The sequence below is a fragment of the Protopterus annectens genome, chromosome 10.part0 (assembly GCF_019279795.1).
Source record: "Protopterus annectens isolate FY-2018-M chromosome 10.part0, PAN1.0, whole genome shotgun sequence".
Taxonomy (NCBI): Eukaryota; Metazoa; Chordata; order Ceratodontiformes; family Protopteridae; genus Protopterus; species Protopterus annectens.
In genome coordinates, this window is record NC_056744.1 from 837,220,394 (window position 1) to 837,241,899 (window position 21,506).

Genomic DNA, 21,506 nt, shown 5'->3' on the forward strand with positions numbered 1-21,506 from the left:
TTGGATGATTTTATGAGAGCTCTTAGTTTTTTACTTATAGTGATCAAGGGTGTCTTACCTTTTAAGGATTTTGCTCTATCTTGTAGTAGCTTCCTCCTTTTGTTGTAGAGTTTGTTTATGGCTGGGGTCCACCAGACTGGATGCTTGCCTTTGGTACAAAGAGTCTTTGTTTTGCTTGGGATATTTAGCGCGGAGCTGCTACTGTTGCACACTAGGGCAGCGCCGGTTAAGCAGGTTTAAACTAGTTTAGAGCTACAATATCCTTTCATTGGTATGGAGTGAAAAATGTAGCCCTGGTTTGTGTTGCAAAACATTTTGAGGGTTAGTTGTCATTGGCAGATGTACTGCATATACTCAGCTGATGGTTCTTAGTCTGCAAGTAGTAAAGCATAGAGTACATGGTTGTTTAAAGCCAGTAAAGTATCGTGGAAGTTGTTGGCATCCTTATGTATTCCTGGTTATGGGACGCAGTTGTAAGTGCTGCGTATTTCTGCAGACAGAAATGGGAGTAGAGTAAGCCGATTGTGCCTTGCCGTTATGCACCAAAGCAAACACTGCTGAAGAATAAATATCTGAACTTGACACATGGTGCTTAGCAGTTGTTTAAGCATCCTTCTGGTCCAAACAAACTTGTGCTTCCAACCCAGAGCATAGCCAGATAGGTGAATCTTGGCACCCATGTTGCGAGCACATGAGTTAGGATTAGAAACCTGATGAAGCTCCATATACCATAAAGAAAAGGGGAAAAACTGCTTTTCTGGTTTTCAAAGAAGTGCTGGCACAGCCCCTTGCATTTACACACTCATTCCATGTCTCAACTGTTAAGATCTTTGCCTCATGTTTGGTCTTGTCCTCAATTTCAGAGCTGGTGGATTACATTTCTAAAACATTTGAGGTTTCAAATTCATATTCTTCAGAAGATGCAAGTGAGCATAGGTTCATAGGTTACTAGACAAGCCAGCTACAGATGTGGTCAACAGTATTACATCAATCCAAAGTATCAAGTTCATATTAGCATTTATAAGTTTCCTAAATGAATTGATGTAGTAATCAGCAGAATCAGCGCAAGGGCCTAAGTAAGCCTAGCCAACAAGGTTCCCTGGCTTATGCCACCTTCCTGTGCCCCTGTCTAACAGAGCCACAGAAGTGATCCCTGGGGTGTATTTCCTATCTGCTCAAGATTTTAAGTGCTAATGAGGAACTTTGCTTGACATAGATGGGTAGATTGTTCCAGAGTATAGGAAGTCTCTGGGACAGGAATCTCTCCCCTGCTATATTGTATTGCATGCAGGTACTTATTAGGTGCCCAGGTTTGTTAGCTTTATGTAGTATTGGAAACTTATTTTAGAGTAAACTCATTTATTGATATAACTGTTAGTTTCCAATTGGCCAAATGATTGGGATTTATCCAGTGTCTAATAGTTTTGGATATGGATGCCTTTATATCTTTCTATATCTGGAAAGTTTAATCCTCCTAGCTTCCATGGTCTAGTAGCGAAGGCAATTCTATTTCTCTTGGAGAACCATAAAAAATTTAAGAGAGCTGAATCTCTTTGAAGAGATCTATCGGGAAGCAATTGAATAGCTGTATGTTTGAATAGCTGTAGCCACCTACAATGTCTTGGGTAATAACTTTTAATTGGTCTGTCTTAATATTTTATTCCGTCTATCAATACAAATTTTCATTGTTAATAATCTAGTTTACTGATGGGCATAGTCTTATGTAAAGATCTAAATGAGATAAGTACTTGGTGGATTCTTGTTTCCCTGTAACGTGATTTTATTTAATCTGTACTTTTTAAGAATTGACAATTTAGATTTTGATTTACTGAAATGAAGACCTGAGAACTTCTCTAAGGTGTCTAGAATTCATTAATACTTCAATGGCTAGAGCAAAAAGAATGGGTGACATGGACATTCTTAGTGCCTTTTGTTACATGAATAGATTCTGATGCGAATCGGTCAGCACAGGCTAAGTGCTTTTTTAGTAAGTGGATGAAAAAAGCGGGGATGGGGATAGTTTTAGTATTCTAAATAGATAATCCAAAATGACTCAAAAGCTGTCTAAACCTACTATAAGTATCTTTATTTACATAATCTACAAGTGTCCTTTTGATATTGTGTCCATTGAATATAAATCCTGTTTGGTCATTTGATTATTTTAGTTAAGGGTATTGATTTGATTTAATCAGCTAAAATTGACATGAATATCTTGTAATAGTGGGTCTACACGAGGCACATATATTTGATGTTTTATTCTCTCTCAGAATCTGGAGTAATTGGAGTGCATTTCCAAGAGTGTGGTGGTATTGCATTTATTTGCATTTCTATTAAAGTTTTATGGAGTAGAGATGTTATCGTTTTGGGGGGGGGGGGTTATATAATTCCATAGTGATGCCGTCTATTCCTGGTGGTAGTCTTGCCACTTTTAATTTTCTCTAACTTCCCTGTAGGATGTAGGTTTTTGTAAGTCTGATTTTAATTCATCTGGTATCTTTTTAATATTAGTAGGATTGTTTAGTTGGCCAATATGGGAATTCTCAAAGTGCTTTGTATAATGATACCTGAATGCATCAAGAACATCTCCTGTATCCGATACTTTTCCTTTCATTTCGTGATAAATGTTAATATTATTGGATTTGGCTTGTATTTTGATTCGGGAGCGGTAGCTAAGGAGTTTGCTTTTAATTTTTTCTTGGATTAATGTATCTGGTCTCGTACAGTAGATTTATCATTCAAAATAAACGTGTCTAGTAAACAAAATGAACCAGTCCACTTTTTTAAAGATTTGGAGATGGAGGTCTGAAGGGGTCTCATTAGTGGTTTCAGAATAGTCTAGAATGGAATTGAAATCTCCTATTAGATTACCCTTATGGTTATTGGAGATTAAATCTAAGTTGATTATTCCTACTCCAATACCAGTCTATATTCTGTTTTTAAATTAGACTATACCATAGCCATGAGACCTTCATCTTCATATTTAAAGATTAATCTTTTTCCATAAGATTTACACCTTTAGTTTTTGCCTTGTGGGTAGACCTGAGCTAAGATTCGATCTTTAGGATTCCATGAAAAACTCATTTGTTTTGAAATGTCTCCAAGAAAAACAACTTGTGCTTTGTTTACGTATTTCAACAAATCTTTTAGTTGTGTTATTTAGACCATTGGTTCATAAGTCTCTTCTTTTTTGACTGTTCAACATATTCTTCCAACTGCAGAAGTCTAATGTACAAGTATTTAAAAATTTGAATTAGTCAGATTTTTCTTTGTCATAAATTTCAATAAAATACTAGTTTGGTCAGGCATATAAAGATTTTTTTTTTTTTTTTTGATGAGCATGAATGATGTAACAGTCTAATAAATCTATTAGATTATCACTCCTACTTTTAACAGATATAAAAGCCCTTTGAGCCCCATAAGCTAAACTAACATGGAGAATAGATGTCCTACTGTTCATGAAATAGCATTGGATGTAATTGTAACTGCTTGACAATTAAAACTTGTATGATGTAAACAAGCGATGTTTATCATATTTCTTAAAATATTCTCATTGATAAAAATGATTAGTTGTGATGCAGCATCAGTGGCATTAGCCATATGAAACTCTGTGTATAATCTAAGATATTGTATTGTCATATAGAACAACATTGTTCAGATAGGCTGAGCAAATCAAGCTGTACAAATGGCTTGAATTATTACACACTACCAAAATACATCAGAGTAACAACACAAGCATGTTTCTCTAACCAGCTTTGTTAAAGGTGTGGTGGGCAGCTTCCCTTTCAGGCTGACTGCTCAATTTTAATATCGCAAAATTAATTGCAACCAAAGGTCTAAAATAAGGGACAGATTTTATATTGACTGTGCACGTGGTGTAATGGCTCATGTATTGTTGTACATTTTCTTGCGTAATATGAAGTTTGAAATTTTACTCCTGCAGTCCTCAGTGATTTGCCTGGAAACTTTAGAGTGTGTTTTAATACTAGGAATAAAGCAAAAATAAGGTACGTGTGGACGGTTGAGAGCTCTGCTGTTTCACTTCCACTTCCATTGTTTGGTTGACATGGATATGCTTGACAGAGTATATAGATTGTTTGCAAGTGTGTGCATCTGATGTGGTGTGTGTTTGAGCTGTAACCCCAAATTTTTCACACTCGTTATCTTTTTCAGTTGAAATGTTACGCACTGCTCATCTAGAGCAGGCCAAAACTTTTGGGATAATCCCCCACGTGGGGATCTTTAAACTTGTTGAGATGGGCTTAAACCACCTACATTGTCAGATGGATGGCCAACTGGTTCACTGACCAGACATGTCTGGATAAGTGAGATCCACTTCTGACAAACCTGTTACTAGCAGTGTCCCACAGGGCTCCTTGTTGGTATCCCTCCTGTTTGGTATGTACTTCTCTGAAGTGAAGGCCAATGTTGGGGCCTCTGGCTGATGACTTAAAGTTGGGAGCAATTGTTGAATCCCCAAATGATATCCTACAAACGGGCCTCAAAATGAAAGTGTTTGGTGCCAAAACCATGGGCTGAGACTAAATGCTAAAAATGCATAACCCTTGGGTAAATCCGCTATTTCTACAAATTATAATATTGATGGCACAGCTCTAAAAGTAGACCCAGTGGTGAGGGACCTAGGAACAATATTAACCTACATTTTGAGAACCAGGTAGCTGTAGTAGTGATGACGTATTTGTGTGCCACAATTTGTAAGTAGGAATGGCATCAAGGTCAAAGGAAGTCTTGGTGCCATTGTACTCTGCCCTAATCAAGCTCCTAAGAGTACAATGCTCCCTTCCTTAAGTACCTAACCAAGCACTTGCACCAGCTGTAGTGCCCCCAGAGGTTTCTCACAAAAAAACATACAAAGTTTTAAGATGCATGTCTTATGCAGGCCAACTAAAGGCCCTGTCCTTTATTCTGCCTCATCTCGTTTTGAGAGGGGACTTGCTTGTGCCTGACCTTCAAGGCATTCGCTGATCCAGCCCTGATGATAGCCTTGTATAATTTTTCTTGTGAATATGTAATGCATTCCTTAGACCTCAGCCTTATTTGTGACTGTAACAGAACTTGTAAGACAGTTTCGTATCTCAAAGGCTACCTTGTGTATGGGTTATATGGAATAAACTTCCCATCTTCTTAAAACAGTTGTCCCTCACATTTGCAATTTGGATAAATGGGTACCTCACATTTGCAATTTGGATAAATGGGTAGGGAGCCATAAATTTACTCTTGGGGTACTGCCCATGTCCCTTGTGGGCAGAGGCAGTCTGTAAAATGATTTTGGGTTCAAAACACCCGAAGACTCTCTACCCTGTTGACATGTACTACCCCATCCCATATCTGGGGGATCAAGATATGTCATAAACTGGGTATTGTCTAGACATGTAAAGGCTGTTGTGCCATTAGCCTAGTAATTGGTTAAGAACTTCTGAGAGGCTGCATAGATGTACCCTCCCCCCTTTACAGGACATCCTAATGTTCTTGGATTAATTTTTCTTTTACTGTGGAAAGATCCATTTCTGCCTTTAGTTGGAAGGTTTAATTCATCACTTCCATTTACATAGTGAGAGATCTACTGTGCAAGCTTAACATTAAAGTTTGGGGGGAAAGTGCAGTCTTTTTGTGATTGTGACAGTGCAACGACTGGGGGGGGGGGTTGTGTCCTTTTGATTCTGAATTGCTTTTGTTCCCAGCAAACGTGCCAAAAGTGCTTTTTCATGTTCTGGAAGATTGAAGTGTTTTGAGTGGAGAAGAGGCATCTGGTTTAAATCTGCTTCATGCCTTCAAGCGGTGCAAATCGTTTTCTGTATTAGGTTGTGTAATAGATCTGCACCAGATGAATGATGCTGAAAACTGGAATATGCAATGGTGTAAAGTGTTTGTTTTTTGTAGCAATGTCTCGAGACTATGGACACGGCTCTTTTGGAGGACCCCGTGGAGGATCTTATGACCCACCATTTGGCATGGAAGGTGGTGGCAGGTATGTCCTTTTATCGACTTTTCTTTGCAGTGTTCGGTAGGGTGGGAGGGCAGGATCCTTTCTGCAGCCTGCTGGACAGGTTGCTGTTGCAGTGGATATTTCTAAAATGTCACTGGTTTGGTTTTCTTTGAAGCCATTTGTGTGTGGTGTTTGTTACTGCATGACCTTGCATGTTTTTCTATGGCTTGTGTGAACCAGCTGTCCAGTATGCAGTCTGTTGCCACCTTTTTCAGAATAAGATGCCTCTGTTCTAATCTAGTGTTATTTCCATCTTTAGTTGGGCAGTATATAACTGCTGCTATTACCTTGGATTATACTATATTGACATTAGTTTGGATGGCACCTTGTGTTCAACTGGTAGCTAATGTGCATTGAATGCCTGCTGTATGGCAGTTTGCCAAATTTTGTTGCTAAACTTTTATTATAGGTTAAATCAAGTTTGCAGTATATTGCCAAGTTTTTGCAGGTTGTACAGCAAATTTGGGTTTGGATACTAGACTGTTTTGGTGGCTGGCTTCTTCGCACAAATCTAAGCAGAAACTTTAATCTATTTAGTTTGCATTGAATTATTTTTTATTTTTAGTTGTATGCTTCTGGGCTCTAGACAAAATTGCATGTATTCGTGATTTATGGAAATGTTTTGCCTAGGTTGCAAGTGGATCATTGTTTAATTTCTTTTTAGGTAACATAGCAGGATTTTAATAACTTTTCCGTGTTTGTACTTAAAAGTAGTCTAGTAAAGTGGAACATTTGTTTTGGTAAATATTCCCTCTGCCAGTTGCTAGAGATTTTTCATTAGTGGGCATGTGTGGGCTGAAATTTGGTGGGTAAAAATTCCTTAACACTTCGCCATTACAGTAGTGTTTGGTTTTAAGATCTGGTAAAATATTGGTAGGAAAGATTAAAGAGGGGGGTGTAACAAAAACAGTTAGGATTAGAGGAGTTTAATTCCTTAAAATTACATTGTGAAAGTCGTGGTTGTGGGTTGTCTGAATTTTGGTTATGACCTCAGATGTTAAATGCTATTTAGGATGAGTGGTATGGCTATGATTAGGATTGCCAATAGTTAGGGAAATAAGCTTTGTAAATAGGATGGTTTTCTTGATTTTATTTATTTTTAATCCTTGTTTTCATGGCAGTTAGCAAATGTTTTTGATAGTTGGCTTGGTGGATTTATTTCTGCATATGGTGGGACTCAAGTTTGCTATAGGTTATGGTGACCTCTGATGCTTTTTAAGCGATGTGTTCTGCCTGTCACCCTCACTTAGTGATACATAGTAATTTAAATATCTAACTCTGGTGTGGATTTTGAAACTGAAAACTGCTTTTTGTCTGGGATGTCGTGTCATTTGTGCGTCCACATGTAACGTAGCTGATAAATATGCTAGGGACGCATATTAAACTTAAAAATGTAACGTGGTGTTTATTTCTGTAGTGTATGGTTTGTATTGCTATCCCATTTTTGTGACCATATGAGAAGAGAAATGTAGTCTTGTATCAGACTAACGAAACTACTGGCAGCAGAGCTACACCATACTACTTTTGTGAGCAAGATGTACATGCATACAGTTTGAGTAGGATGGTCACTTGCATATAAAGTACATTACTGAAAAAACATTTCCACATTAATTCTTTAAAGTGTACTTGCTTGTTTTGAATTTTTTCATGTTTAAATTATCCAGGGTTCCAGAAAAGCCATTTAAATGTAAATACTATTGGTGTTTCTATTCTGACCTTTTTTTATATTGAGAGCATTCAAAAATTGTTTGAAATTTGATTTGGCATTGTAGTTTGCTCAAAGCTATTCTTGAACCCTTGATTAATGACTTAAAAGGTGTTTTCATTGCTTTTGATTTCTCTGACTAAAAAAGAAAGTTGCTGCAGTATGTTTGTACTGCAGTTTACTGTATTGTAAGGGTTTAATCTTGAAGATGTTGCTTTGCCGGGTAAACTGACAGCTGTGAACGTAATTGTTAATGCATTTTGACTGCAGGAGTGTATACAGGGCTGCTGATAGTCAGAGACTTTCCTACTTTAGGTTTGCTTTAAACTGCATGTGCGTTTCTGACTGCAGTAGTAGGAGACTACTCCTATACCAGCGTTTCTGATAAAAGGAACAAGAAAACTATATGCGTGGTTTTGAAGTCATCCTGTTGGTTTGTCTTGCTTTTGTTTGATGCTCCTCATTGACATTTGCTGTTTTGAGTCCTTTAGTGTTAATGCGGTTTGGCTTGTAGGCCACTGTTACTGTATACAGTTATAACTGCGCTTTTTTTTTTTTTTGCGCTTTTGGGATGGGTGGATAGTAACAGGTTTTGTTTCACCCAGAAAGTTCTTAGTTTTAGCTTGCTTACATTTTTGACAAACTTGGTAGTAGTATTGCAGTGTTGTAGATTAGTTTGTGAAACAATGGGACATAATTTAATCAAACTGGTTTGGATTTGGCTTCAGTGTGTTTAGCTTGATGTATTTTGCCTTTTGAGTATATGTACATACTTTGGTCCAGGATGGGATGAAACTGCTTTGGTAACTTTAATGAAGAAAGTTGAACAGTTTACCCGGTATTGGGCAATATTCTGTCCACTCCCCAATCAAAAGCTGTTGAAAGTGCACCTGTAATGAACTGTTCTATATTTTTAAGTTTTAATGTAAAAATTTGTTTTTTGTAAATGTTTTAACACCAGAAAGCTTACCTTTTTCCTCACTACAACTTTTCCAGGTTTGGACCTTATGAGTCTTACGACTCCAGGTCTTCAATGGGTGGGCGAGATCTGTACAGATCTGGCTATGAGTTTAGTGAACCAGAACAAAGTCGCTTCGGAGGTAGTTATGGTGATCGATATGACAACTCCTACCGGCAGAGCGTTGACTCTTTTGGAGGTAGAAACCAGGGCGGGTCTAGCTGGGACTCTTCATTCTCCCGTTCAAATATGAGGCCCGGGGCTTTCGATGATGGAGGAAGAGACAGTTACTCTTCCTTCGGCAACTTTCCTTCACCCCATATGAAGCCTGCACCAGTAGGCTCTCGGGGGAGGGGACCATCCGCTTTTCCTGAAAGCGCATTTGGAGGCAGAAACTTTGATGCTCTTGGAGGACCACCAGCAGGCAGAGGTCGAGGCCGTGGAGTAAGTACAGAATCTTTTCAGATTCTATTGACTAGTAACTTTTCAAACCCATTCAAGACCAGTATGTTTCCCAGTATTCAGTGACTTTTTTTTATTATTTTTATTATTTTTGAGATTATATTTATTCTGGGTTGAAATTGGGAAACAAATTGCTGGGAACAGAAATGTTGATACATCAACAGTTAAGCTGTTGATTTAACTGAAAGAATGAAGGATTTTTGTTAATCTGATTTTAATCCGTATGGAGTATGTTTTCAAAAATGTAACTGGTCAAGAACGGGTTAACAGTGTCTTCAGGCTGCCAGCTTCTTTAGCTGGGATCACTTTCTGAACACAGAGAAGGGCTGCTTTTTGTCATATTAAAGGTGCAATGCATAAATGAACTTGCAGTTAGGGTTGCTGCTATGGTGTGAACTACTGTTTGTGGATTTGAATTGCTGAGTGGTACTATGTTTTGTAGATCTGCCAGTCTAGCACAGTGAAAGGCTGCAAAGTGCATGGTGTTGAAACCTAAACTTAGACACCTGTTCCTATATCTGCTGATGTAACTTCAGATCGGATTGTGCTGTAATATCTGTAGTTGCAGCTAGACCTTAGTCAGGCTTGTATGCAGAATATCCTAGATTGACTGTGTAACTGTCTGCATTGCTTAAGCCTGTTTGCCAATGACTGTACGTAGATAAGGATTATCTTGTGGGTTATGCTGTAGGTAGAATTTAGTAGCAGAGTGTTTTAACTGGCCTGGGCACCCTTTGTGCAGTATAGCAAGTTGTGGGGATGGGGGTGGGAGTTATAATCCATGTGGGCTCCATTACCAGTCTGTATCGTGATTGTTGAAGTTAAAGGATACGACTTTCTATGAACACTTGCTTCCCTTGTCTGACCACTTGGTAGGAGTTCATTAAAGTTGCCCGGCTACATGTGCAGCCATTAGATGAACTGTCATCTAGGATTAAATATGTCTCAAGCACGTGCTTCCCTGTCTCTGGAGAGAGGCCCTGGTTCTGATGGGGGTGGTTCTTGGAATTGATTTACAACTGATCTTGTCTATGAAAGCTTAAAATCAGACAAATGTAACAAGAACATTCAGTTGGGTCATTTTAAATTGGCACTGTATGCCAAAGTTATTGGGTTCTGAATATTGTAGGTTTTCATGTGTCTGAATAACCCTTTCAGTACATTTGCAGTGTTTGTGCTTTGCATGACAGCACTGAATGAGCTGAAATGCTAGAAGTGCATTGCACCTTTAATGGCTACGTATGCAGTATGTGCATTTATTGTAGTGTTCCTAATGAGCTGTTGTATAAAGTGTCAATTGTGATAAGCATCTCCAAGGGCCAGGCTTGTGTAAACAGTGTTTTAATGCCTTTAGGGATAGGGTTGTAGCACTGTGTAGGATTTATCCATTTTTTCCTTAAGTTGGATCCGTCTGGAATTTGTCCTGAAAGTAGTCGGGACAATTGCACTTGTGTCCAGAGAATGTTAGTGTAGTGAGTAACTGTCATGTGTTTTACATGTCTCTTGTGCAGAGACAGAAATCTGTTTTGGTGTGTCAAGTTCTTTGATAGCAGCATGATGTGGAAATGCTTCTTGTGGAGTTTCTTACTTTTGTGGGCAAGCTGACGTACCACTCTGCAAAATTGGAGGGGGGGGCAGTTTATAAAAGATTGCCTTAAAGAATTTGGTATTTAACTCCATATGTGGGGCTGCTAAGTTGCTCAACCACTTAAGTGTAGTGGTAATTTACAGTGCATTGTGAGCTTTGACCCCCCACCCCAGTGATAAATTTGAAGCGTCCTTCCCAAACGTAAAAATATTCTGTGGATCGATATCCCTGCGTTAAGTCCTACAGTAGCAAGCCCCATCCCATCAGCTCTTCACCCAGAGTCTAACCAAAGGTATACTCTTGAGGTTTGGAGAAATGCAGTTGTAAAGTGGTCTGTGGAATGACCCTGGAAAGTAGTCCTGTTTTTGTCTTTCTAGTGTTGGCTGTTGACAAGGCTGTGGGGCATATTACAGCTGAAGTAATGAGAACTGTTTATGTAAAATAACAGTATTCTTAGATATGGGCCACTTGGACTTTGTAGAAAGCAGGTCATGCCTGATCAGCCTGGTTGAAGCATTTCAGAAAGGTTGCTTTGGCCATGGATACAGGGTATGCAATCAGCATTGCTTGTCTGGATCTTGCTAAACCTTCTACAGTACTCGCCCATGCTGGGTTTATTGGCACTCCAATTAACCATTGTCCTTATAATGGTTTGTTGGATAGGTAACTGGCTAGCTTACAGAACTCGTATTAAGGTTTGGGTTTTTTGCTCCAGCCAGAGTAATGTCCCTAGCGGTGTTTCATTGGGGTCTCTTAAGCACTGGTTCCAGTTATATTCCTATTCTGGTACCTCTCCTTCAGCAAGGGTTAGAACAAGTATGTGTTTGGTATATTAATCGTAGGCTTGCCCTCAACACCAAGATATACAGCATAGTTTCTTGGTAAGTCTTGCGCCACTACAGCTTAGGACATTTTATTAAAATCCAACTTAACTTGACATTAACCAACTCTGCGGTGGCTGTGAAATCTTTCTGCATGCCCTAATTACCCCAGTTTAATATCTCCTTATAGTCCTACCCAATTCATTCATTCTTAGACCCATCATTGAATGTAATACAGTCTTTGGCATGTGTCTTCTGTTTGCCTAAACCAGCTTTAGACTGTTCCCTAAAGCAAAATTATCTGAGTAATGTTTGCAACTCCAATAGACTTCCTTTTGCTGCACTTTGTCTTAAAAGAACCTGCATAGCCTTCCATGCTGTGAATGATCCAACACTCTTTGAATGCACTTGCCCGAATGAAGGCAGCGTTAATGCTAATGCCATGAATGAAGGCAGTGTTAACACTAACACCTCCTCTTGTGACCTAAACCTGTACTACCAACCACAGTAGCACAAGATTGGGTTAATCTTGCCTGTCAAGCAGGGGACTTTTCCATGTGTTTTGTCTCCCCAACACTTGTTTCTATTGCTCTCGTTTGGTGGTCCGTCCAGGTGTTGGGTCATCAACCTCTGATTATTTTCTTGCGGTGTTGGCTTTGTGATCTTCCTGATTGCAATCCTGTGTAATCAGTACTAGCGTATTTTAAGTGGCTTCCTCATTTGTGTTTTTTGTAGGTACTTCAAGACAGTAATTGGTACTTTACACGCGTTGTTTTTTGCATTCCCAAACGTATCTTTGGTCCTGTTGTATAACCTTTTGTGCTGTTTGGGCTAATTGCCCAAAAGGTTATTGGAAACTGTCTGCCTGGTATCCATCTCTTCTGCACCTTGACCTTTCATGTCCTCCAGTTCCCAGTTTTATTTCTACTTCATTTGTATACTGTCATTCTTTTACTCAAGTTGAAGTAAGACCATTGGCCTTTTAAATAAAGATTTTGGGGACCTACAGACACTGGATCCTACCCAGTTTGGCTTTAAGGGCAGATCCTGCCTCTTAAACCTGGTTGACTTCTTTGAAACAATCACCAAGGCCATTGACTAAGGGAAGGTGGTCCACACAGCCTATCTGGACCTCGCAAAAGCCTTCGATACAATACCCCACTCTGGCATTATAGATAAGCTCACCAGCTTAAATATAAACCCCTATGTCACTAGATGGGTTGCAAACTGGCTCAAGGACAGAACCCACATGGTTAGAATTGCTGGAGCCATGTCAGACTCCAAACCAGTTACAAGTGGCGTCCCACAAGGCTCAGTCCTGGGACCTCTCTTGTTTGGTATATATTTCTCAGAGGTACAGGCCAACACGGAAGGACTGTGGCTGACAAAGTTCGCAGATGACTGCAAACTGGGTGCCATAATCGACTCTCCAGCAGACACAAGCATCCTCCAAAAGGGCCTCCTAGAAACAGACAACTGGTGCCAGAGCCATGGCCTCAAGCTAAATGCCAAAAAGTGTATAGTCATCCCCTTTGGCAAAAACAAAGTGCCCACAAATTACCACATATGTGGTAATCCATTAAGTACAGAAGTCATTAGGGACCACAGAAGAAGTCATTGGGGACCCGGGGACCCAAGTTGATAGCAATCTCTCATTTGACACCCACGTGGCCAAAGTGGTTAGAAAAACATTTTATATAGCCCACCTAATCATGAAAGGATTCACATCTAGATCAGGGGAGGTCATCGTGCCTCTTTACTCATCCCTCATCAGGCCCATAATAGAGTACAATGTCCCTTTTGGGATGTACCTTACCAAACACCTGCAGCAACTGGAAAGACCCCAAAAGTACCTCACCAAGAGGATCAAAGGGCTCAAACAGATGTCATATGCTGCCCGGTTAAAGAAACTCCAGCTCTACTCAGTGGCATACCGACTGCTCAGATGTGACCTGTGCCTGACGTATAAGGCCATGTCCAACCCGGAATTAAGGGACATGCTGCACCTCAAAAAATCCAAATCCCATCGAGCTACACGCTAGAGAGACTTGAACCTCAGCACTGAAATAAATAGGACATGCTGGAGGGACAGATTCATAACCCAGATGCTCCCTTCACTATGGAATAAAATCCCAGTCCAGGTTCAGAGAGTCCCTCATTGACTCTCTTCAAGAGGAATCTTGAGTGGATGGGAGATCATAGGCTTGCCCCGGGTATCACTTCTGTGTCACTGTTAGACAGAGGCACAGTATACTAACCTCGAAAACGGGCATAGCAAAATTAATTTAAAATGGGTGGCGAAAGCCAAACATACTCTGGCTAGGCTTATAAATGCCCTAGGGCAGATAGCCTAGTATGAACCTTTAAGAGGCATGCCTGCTGTTTCATGAATGCGAGGGTACATGGCAGCTTTTAGGGTACATGGCAGCTTTTAAGAAAATGGTCTGATTTTACTACATTTCTATACCTGGACTTTTATAAGTGGAGTCTTTACTGAACCAACCACTACATACTTTTAGAAGTAACCCCATTTTGAGGGGTCTTTCTCATTTAATAGTGAAGCAACTTACACTTTTCCCTCAGTTTTTACACCTTAAAGAGTTGGAATAGTGGGAAGTGTATAGAAAATAGCTTACTGATGTAATTGGAATGGGATGGAGCTGACATTGTGGGAGACATTCTCAGTAGTTACATGTTCCATGATTTGTTGGTGTATACTCACGCTTTCCGTTTAACGAGATGTCTATGGTATTAATCTGCATTCTTTACTGCATTGCATTCTGATTCTGGATGCTTGAGCATTCTGTTTTTGCAACAGTATGGATTTAGTTTGGTTTTACACCTCTTGGTTTGAAATCCTCAGTCTCTGTACTGTAAGAGAACCTGCCTGTCCTCTTGATGTGCCAGATTTTTTCTGTGCTCTTCTTTGTGTGAGCAACGTGTTTGAGTAATTTTATTACTTGTCAAATGTTCCCCTTCAGCTGCACTCTAGTACTGTGCTATTCCAATGTCTCCCTGCCCTCTTGTTTACAATTACAAGCACTCCTCACATTTTGATAGCTGATGTAGTTTCCTGCATTAACATTGCGTGTGCTCTCTGCGTGTGCTACACCACTTCATTTAGTGCATGTCATTACAACAGTTTTCTAATTTGTTGCTTGTCCCATTTTTGCAGGATCTGCATAAATTTAGGTGAACACCAAAGGACATTTGTTGTGCCTTGTGTTCTGTGGTCATTCAGTAGCCAGGGGGCTAGACAGTTGCCAGACTGGACTGGTCTGGCTGTTACTTTCTTCTAGAATCCCTGGTCCCTTTTTCATTCAGCAGGTTGTCTGGTTAGCTGTTGGATCCCCTTTTCCATTCTGTCTTTTTGCTTTAGTGGGGTTTCCTTGGGTGATGTAACTACTGTAGTATCATTTCCGCTTGTTCTTAGATGTGTTAACTTTAATTTCTTTATTTTTATAACAAAATTAGAGAATATACCCTAGTCTGCCCTGGAATTTGAAGCTTCAGCTTGTAATCCATGAGCATGACCCTTTAAGATACCACTGGAAAAGCCTGTGTGTGTTCTAAGTTACATCACTAGACTTTTTTTTCTTCAGTACCCTACTCAGACAGCAAAGCAAGTCCTGCACTTCAATAGTGTGTCCTCAAACCAGGCTGCAGTTGAAAATATGAATAAAACCAAGTAGGATGCAAGTCCAAAAAATCCAACGTTAAAAACCACAGATGGTCAAAGCTTCCACGATGGTTCTTTTATTCATAAAACAGACAAAATTCAAATAAAATCCGAGCGCTTTCGCCTGAGTAGTCTCAGGCTTTTTCAAGGTTAATTAGGTATATGGCCTTACTGCTTTTATATTCAGCTTAATAGGCCTAATATAACCATTAATTGCAATCAATCAATCTTAAGTGCAGCAGTGCTTTTCTGAACATTTTACTCTTACTTGCAACTATGCAACTAAGAATGTTAATCAGTCTCACACTTACACAAGGAAGTGTGAGACTGATGAACATTCTTAGTTGCAAGTAAAATGTTCAGAAAAGCACTGTTGCACTTTAAAGATTGATTGCAATTAATTGTTATTAGGCCTATTAAGCTGAATATAAAAGCAGTAAGGCCATATACCTAATTAACCTTGAAAAAGCCTGAGACTACTCAGGCGAAAGCGCTTGGATTTTATTTGAATTTTCTGTCTGTTTTATGAATAAAAGAACTATCGTGGAAGCTTTGACCATCTGTGGTTTTTAACGTTGGATTTTTTGGACTTGCATCCCACTTGGTTTTATTCATATTTTCAACTGCAGCCTGGTTTGAGGACGCACTATTGAAGTGCAGGACTTGCTTTGCTGTCTGAGTCGGGTGGTACTCCTTTTTGTGTTCATTTGCTTTGTTCGCTTTTACTGGTTCTTCAGTACCCTGTTTTTCATTTACTTTCCCAGGAAGAAAGTGATGCATCGGCTTTCTTAATCTTGGGCAAGTGCAGTACACGGATTGCCTGACTAGCTGTAGTACACATTCTTTGGTAAATGCAGGCTATTTTTGTGAGCTACTGCCATGTTTTTGTAAGACTTGCCAGTTTGAATACTGCAGATGCTGGCAGATGTGTTAACTTGCTCCCACTTTTGTTAATGGAAATTGCCTTTTGAAACATTTCCTAATGCTGTTCTTGACTTCTAGATTTAACTCTATGGTGGACCTCTACCTCACTGCATTGGGGATGCTGTTTATTTTGTCACACTGTAGGCAATTCCAAGTGGCCAGATTTTAAGCTCAAGTAGAGCTGGTACAGGTTCAAGGGTAGGACATTAACTTGAACGGAAAAGCAGTAGAGAATTGTTTATAAGATGTATTGTAGAATGGTTCAATTTTTTAAGATTGTTTTAATTGCTACATGCTGGTAAAATCTTCCTAATTGTTGTTTTTGCAGTCCATGGGGTACCCCAGTAGTATGCGTGCTAGAGGTATTGTTGTAGACTACAAAAATCGTGGTCCTCAGCCTCTAGTTGGAAGAGGAGGAATAAAAAGAAAGTTTGGACCAGCTGCTGTGGCTGCTGGTAAAAAAACAAAACTCTCTCAGGGTGGGACCGCAGCAACAAAAGCAGGTGAGTGATTTTTATTTTAACTGCTGGATTGAACTAACTTAATTTGATCGTGTGAAAGTTTCCAGTATTTTGTCACGTGACTCTTTTCATGTTGAGAGAATTGTATTTAAGGGAGTGTAGGTTTCCTGCTAAATGTTTGAACTATTCCATGGGTGTGGCAAAAGTTGAGTGGTGGTCAACTTTGATTTTTGTTTTAGGGCCCTTCAGCTTTCTTTTGCTTGTTTTGAAGGTCTGAGTCATTCCTTTGTTCAGAGTAGTGTGCTGGAGCCACAAGAAATGGGCTCTCCTGTTCTTTCTTAAAATGGATCTGTGTGGAGGGCTAATGTTGGCAAATCTTGTTTAAGGCCGTACTGAGGATGTTAATTCTTCTGGCTAGCTTGTGCTGCATGTTTTTGCTAGACATACTCCAAAATTCAATCTTAAATTTGGGGCCTCCCCTCTTACCAGTGTCCTCTGTTCCTGGCAGACTTACCCCAGGAATCCTCGTCCATGTGCAAGTGATCTGGTGGTAACACCCCCCCCGATAAGTGCAGAGCTGCTGTACAAACCTGTCGTGTTGTCCACTGAGGTAGTCTAGAAGCTATGTTTACAGCAGATTCAGAGTTGTGTAATTCTACATAGCCAACTCTGTAGGATGTTGAACAGAATAAACAGAACTTCCCCCAAGAATAAAAAAAGGCAGCAAATTATTCAGTAAAATCCAAGAACCACTGCCACAGGCAAGATAAAATCTGTGTAATGTTTTAATTCGTGATAAAATCTCTTCGTCCGACCATAGAGATAAACAAGAACATCACATTTAAATTTTTTAAAATTTAGAATTAACCAGGAGACTTGCTGCCTTCATGAAAAGAGACTACAAATCCTAGTGTAATCCACTGAACCAACCAGTCAAATACATTAGAGCACACCCACCTAAAATTAAAATACTTGCAGTAAAAACTTTAATTGTGAAACAAGGAAAAAACATTTACATAAACCTAATGTGACCAAAGGCACTAAACGCATGAGATTTAAGAGTGGGTTTCAGCAGAATCTTATTTAAACCTAGCCGTCTGTCACCATGTAGTTTAGTAATCCATCTCAACTCTACATTTTCTGTGTTGTCACCTGCCCATAGATCTTTGTTTGAAGCCTTTCTATGACCAAACATCTAAACTAGTGTACAGTACCGCGCTCTTGCATGCTTGGCTGGATGAGTTTAGATTTTTGGTAAAAAAAATATTTTGGCCTCATGCTTGGTTTAAATAGGGTCTTATTTCATGTAGGCAGGACCTTTGGTGCATCTTTTCACTATCCCATTGATTGGGTGTTTACCTTTTGGTTCTTAATCTACAATGTGTCGAGTGCTTAATTCTAGATGTGACTGCTCAGGTTTTAATTTGACTTGAATGTGGTGTTTTTCTGGTTTCTGTTATGATCTAGTGTTTTTTAATCATTAAAGCACTTCTCTGTCTTTGCATATTAGTGTGTCTAGTAAAATGTTACCGTGGTTTTTTATCTTGTGTCTCGGTGGTTCTTTGATTTTACTGATTACTCTCTCTGATGCTTAAACCTGTTTTCTCTGTTATAGGTTGCAGAAAGTAAGTGCTCAGTGTCTGTAACATTGGAACGGGGGGGGGGGTTAGGTAATGATAGATTTATAGTTTGGAGACTTAGTGTGGCTGTTACATCATGTGCTATCAAAAAGTAGAGATGGTGTTCCTGCAGTCGTTCAGCTAAATATCATGCACAGTCACTCTTGGAAGTCTTAAAGGTCTGGAAGGGTGGATGTCTGCTTATAGCTAGTTCCAGTAAATAAAACTCACTGTCACAAGGTCGTGATGACTCAATTGCCTTGTTTCTCCTATGATCCCAAGACCATTTACATATTGACAATACCCTTGCTGAGCCCCTTCCGCCTTGCTTGCCCAGAAAAGCAAAGTAGGTTGGTCCTAGGGTAAACTTTATTCCGTCCAAGTCATAATTTAAAAGGTGCTGGTGCCTCTCAGTTTTGAGGGCATATTTGTTTAATAGCTTTTGGTAGGCTACTTCTCCATTTATTTTTTTTCCCCTCCCTCTCCAATAGTTACACACACTTGCTCACTCTGTCAAATGACATAAAAGTGTTTTGTGGTAATTTACTTGTAAGATTGTGCTTTGTTTTCAGGATATATGAAGGGAGCTTTAAAGGTCCAAATTTTATGACTACATATGGCAGTGTACTGTGTTGTGGAAAGTACTGCAGCTCTTAATAGATCTTTGAAAATAAAATGTTTGTATTTTAGAAAATGATGAAGAGGAGGAGAAGAAGAGAATTGAAGCCAGAAGGGAAAAACAGAGGCGCAGACGTGAGAAGAACAGCGAAAAGTATGGAGATGGGTACAGGTTTGTTTTTATTCTTGGTAGGCAAATTTAACTTGGCTTACATCTGTTAAAGGAGACAGGAAATTTTGTATGAAACTGCAGACCCCCCCTTCCCCATGTCCATAAGACAGTTTTTTACTTCTGAAACTAGCACATGGGAGAATGGCTTGGTTTGTGTTCAGATGCCGTAAGGTGTCTGCATTTGGAAACAAGCCATTGCCCCCCCCCCCCAAAATTTGCGTGAGGGGGTGTACATTACCCAATCCTTTGGGTTGACTGAAGAAAGTCTTGTGCCTGAAGACTCTGCTAGCTGTTAAGTTCAGCATTTGAAAGCCTAAATGTAAAGCTTGGTGATCACATTAGTGTTTTAGAAGTCTGCATTTTCATCTCTGTTTAAGATTCCAAACTGTGTTCTAAAACACGCTCATGTCTAAAGGCTAGAAACATCCTTTGTCTTTTATGCAAAAAAAAGTAGGTGTATCATTTTGTAAATCATTTAAAAATGATTTTCCAAAAGCAGAAGTCCAAGTACACAGCTGTATTTACAGCATTAATATTTATGGGCTGATAGATGCTTGCATCACTTTGGGTGTCCAGCTCTAATTATGTATTAGTTATGTAATTCTAAGGAGGTGGTGTGGTATAAATGGAACTAGATGCCTCCCTTAGAATCACTTGCACTACTTAGCACTTAAAAACTTTGCTAAGAAATCTGTCAAGACTATAGATGTTCTTTGTGTTTCACTGTTGCAGTCATCGCACTTGGGTTATTTGCCTGCTGGTAGCCCTCAAGTCGGCCCAGCTGGTAGCCCTCAGTCGGCCCAAATACCAGTCTTGGGATTTCTGCGTTGGATGTTGTCTCTTCTGTGATGTCAGGTCGACAGTAGGCTTGTCTCCCAGATGACTTGATCTCCCCACCTTCCTACTGCAGAAACACTCCAATCACCCCAAACCAGTAGTCTACAAATTTGTACGAGATTACCTTAACCTTACCCCACGATACCTAAATACTGTCCTAAGCCACTACAACTGGGAACCACTACAGACACTCTGGTTAGACCAGGCAGTAGACTACTTCAATACTACCTTCTCTAACATCCTTAACAGTCTAGCTCCCAGCAGAAAGATCAGAGTTAAAGCCAACTACACACCCTGGCTAAATAGGAACTTCAGAGCCTTACTAAAAGCTAGAGATAAAGCCTGGAAAACTGACAAAACCCATAGCTCCGGACCATACTATAAACAGCTTGGAAACAAGGCTAAGGCTGAGTCCAATATTTTCTTGGCGCCCAAAGGACATATTCAAATAGTCCACAAAAATTCTGGCATGCCATTAACTCCCTACTAAAGCCAGACAAAACCACAACCCTAGCACCCATCTCTACTAACAATACCCTAGACATAGCTTCTCAGTTTAATAACCATTTTACAAAATCCATCTTGGCCCTGTCCAGTCAAATAACCAAAAACAGTCTACCTGAATCGCAACCTAACCTATCCCACACTACCCCCTCTTTCAGCCTATCACCAGTGCCCACCTCGGCTATCAAACTCCTAAAACTAAAGCCAACCACGCTAGCAGCTGATAGCATACCTGCTGCATAACTAAAAATGGCGAGTGACTCCCTGTCTCCATCCTTATCAACTGCTCCATACTAGAATCCTACATGCCCAAACTCTGGAAAGCATCTCCCATCATTCCTCTCCATAAAGGAGGTAATTGTTACGAATTCTCCAACTACTGACCTATTGCCATCCTTTGTCCCTTATCCAAAATTCTTGAGAGATGCATCCACTTGCAAGTGATGACATTTCTTAACACACAATCTACCACACAACATGGTTTCAGTCCACGTCACAGCACTGCCACAGTCCTTCTGTCCTTCACTAATTTTATATAAGCCTTCACGGGAATGATAAATATGTATCCACCATTTTCCTAGACCTCTCAAAAGCATTTGATATGGTCTCCCACTCCATTTTACTAGACTCACTAACCTCATTATCCTTCCTCTACTATAGCTTGGTTCAGAAGCTACTTGTCTGACAGGCAACAATCAGTCCAGTGGAAAGGAACTCTGTCTACACAACTTCCAACCACCATACGAGTCCCACAGGGCTCTATACTGGGCCCGCTATTCTCTATTTTCACAAATAACCTCACACTCGTACAATATACGGATGATTCAACCCTGATCTGCTCTGGCTAATCTCCCACCACCCTACATACACTCACTTAAGATACCTTTATCTCAGTAGAGAAATGGATATCTGGTATCCAACTAATTCTAAATCCCAAAAAGACAAAACTGCTACTATTTACCCCTAATAGATAAAAAAAACCTCTCCTTTACCATAACATCCAAGGATGGCACCACCATCTCCCCTTCTAACCACGCCAAACTTCTGGGCATTGAAATAGACAATCTCCACTTCGATGTTCACATCTCACATACCATAAAACTAGTGCACAAAAAACTGGGCTCCCTATACAGGCATAAGTCCTTTCTCACAAA

The 21,506-nt window shown here is 39.8% G+C and overlaps 1 protein-coding gene across 9 annotated transcripts in view; it reads left to right on the plus strand.

Moving 5' to 3' along the window:
* Positions 1 to 21,506, plus strand: part of ZNF326 (zinc finger protein 326) — a 176,101-nt gene that overhangs the window by 19,209 nt on the left and 135,386 nt on the right. For 5 of the 9 annotated variants that reach the window (XM_044085647.1, XM_044085651.1, XM_044085650.1 and 2 more), the window contains exons 2-5: positions 5,899 to 5,986; positions 8,706 to 9,111; positions 16,470 to 16,644; positions 18,912 to 19,011. In XM_044085647.1, the coding sequence (XP_043941582.1) occupies positions 5,899 to 5,986; positions 8,706 to 9,111; positions 16,470 to 16,644; positions 18,912 to 19,011 (769 nt within the window). The remainder of the gene's footprint in view (positions 1 to 5,898; positions 5,987 to 8,705; positions 9,112 to 16,469; positions 16,645 to 18,911; positions 19,012 to 21,506) is intronic. The other 4 variants (XM_044085648.1, XM_044085649.1, XM_044085652.1 and 1 more) reach the window with 2 other exon arrangements.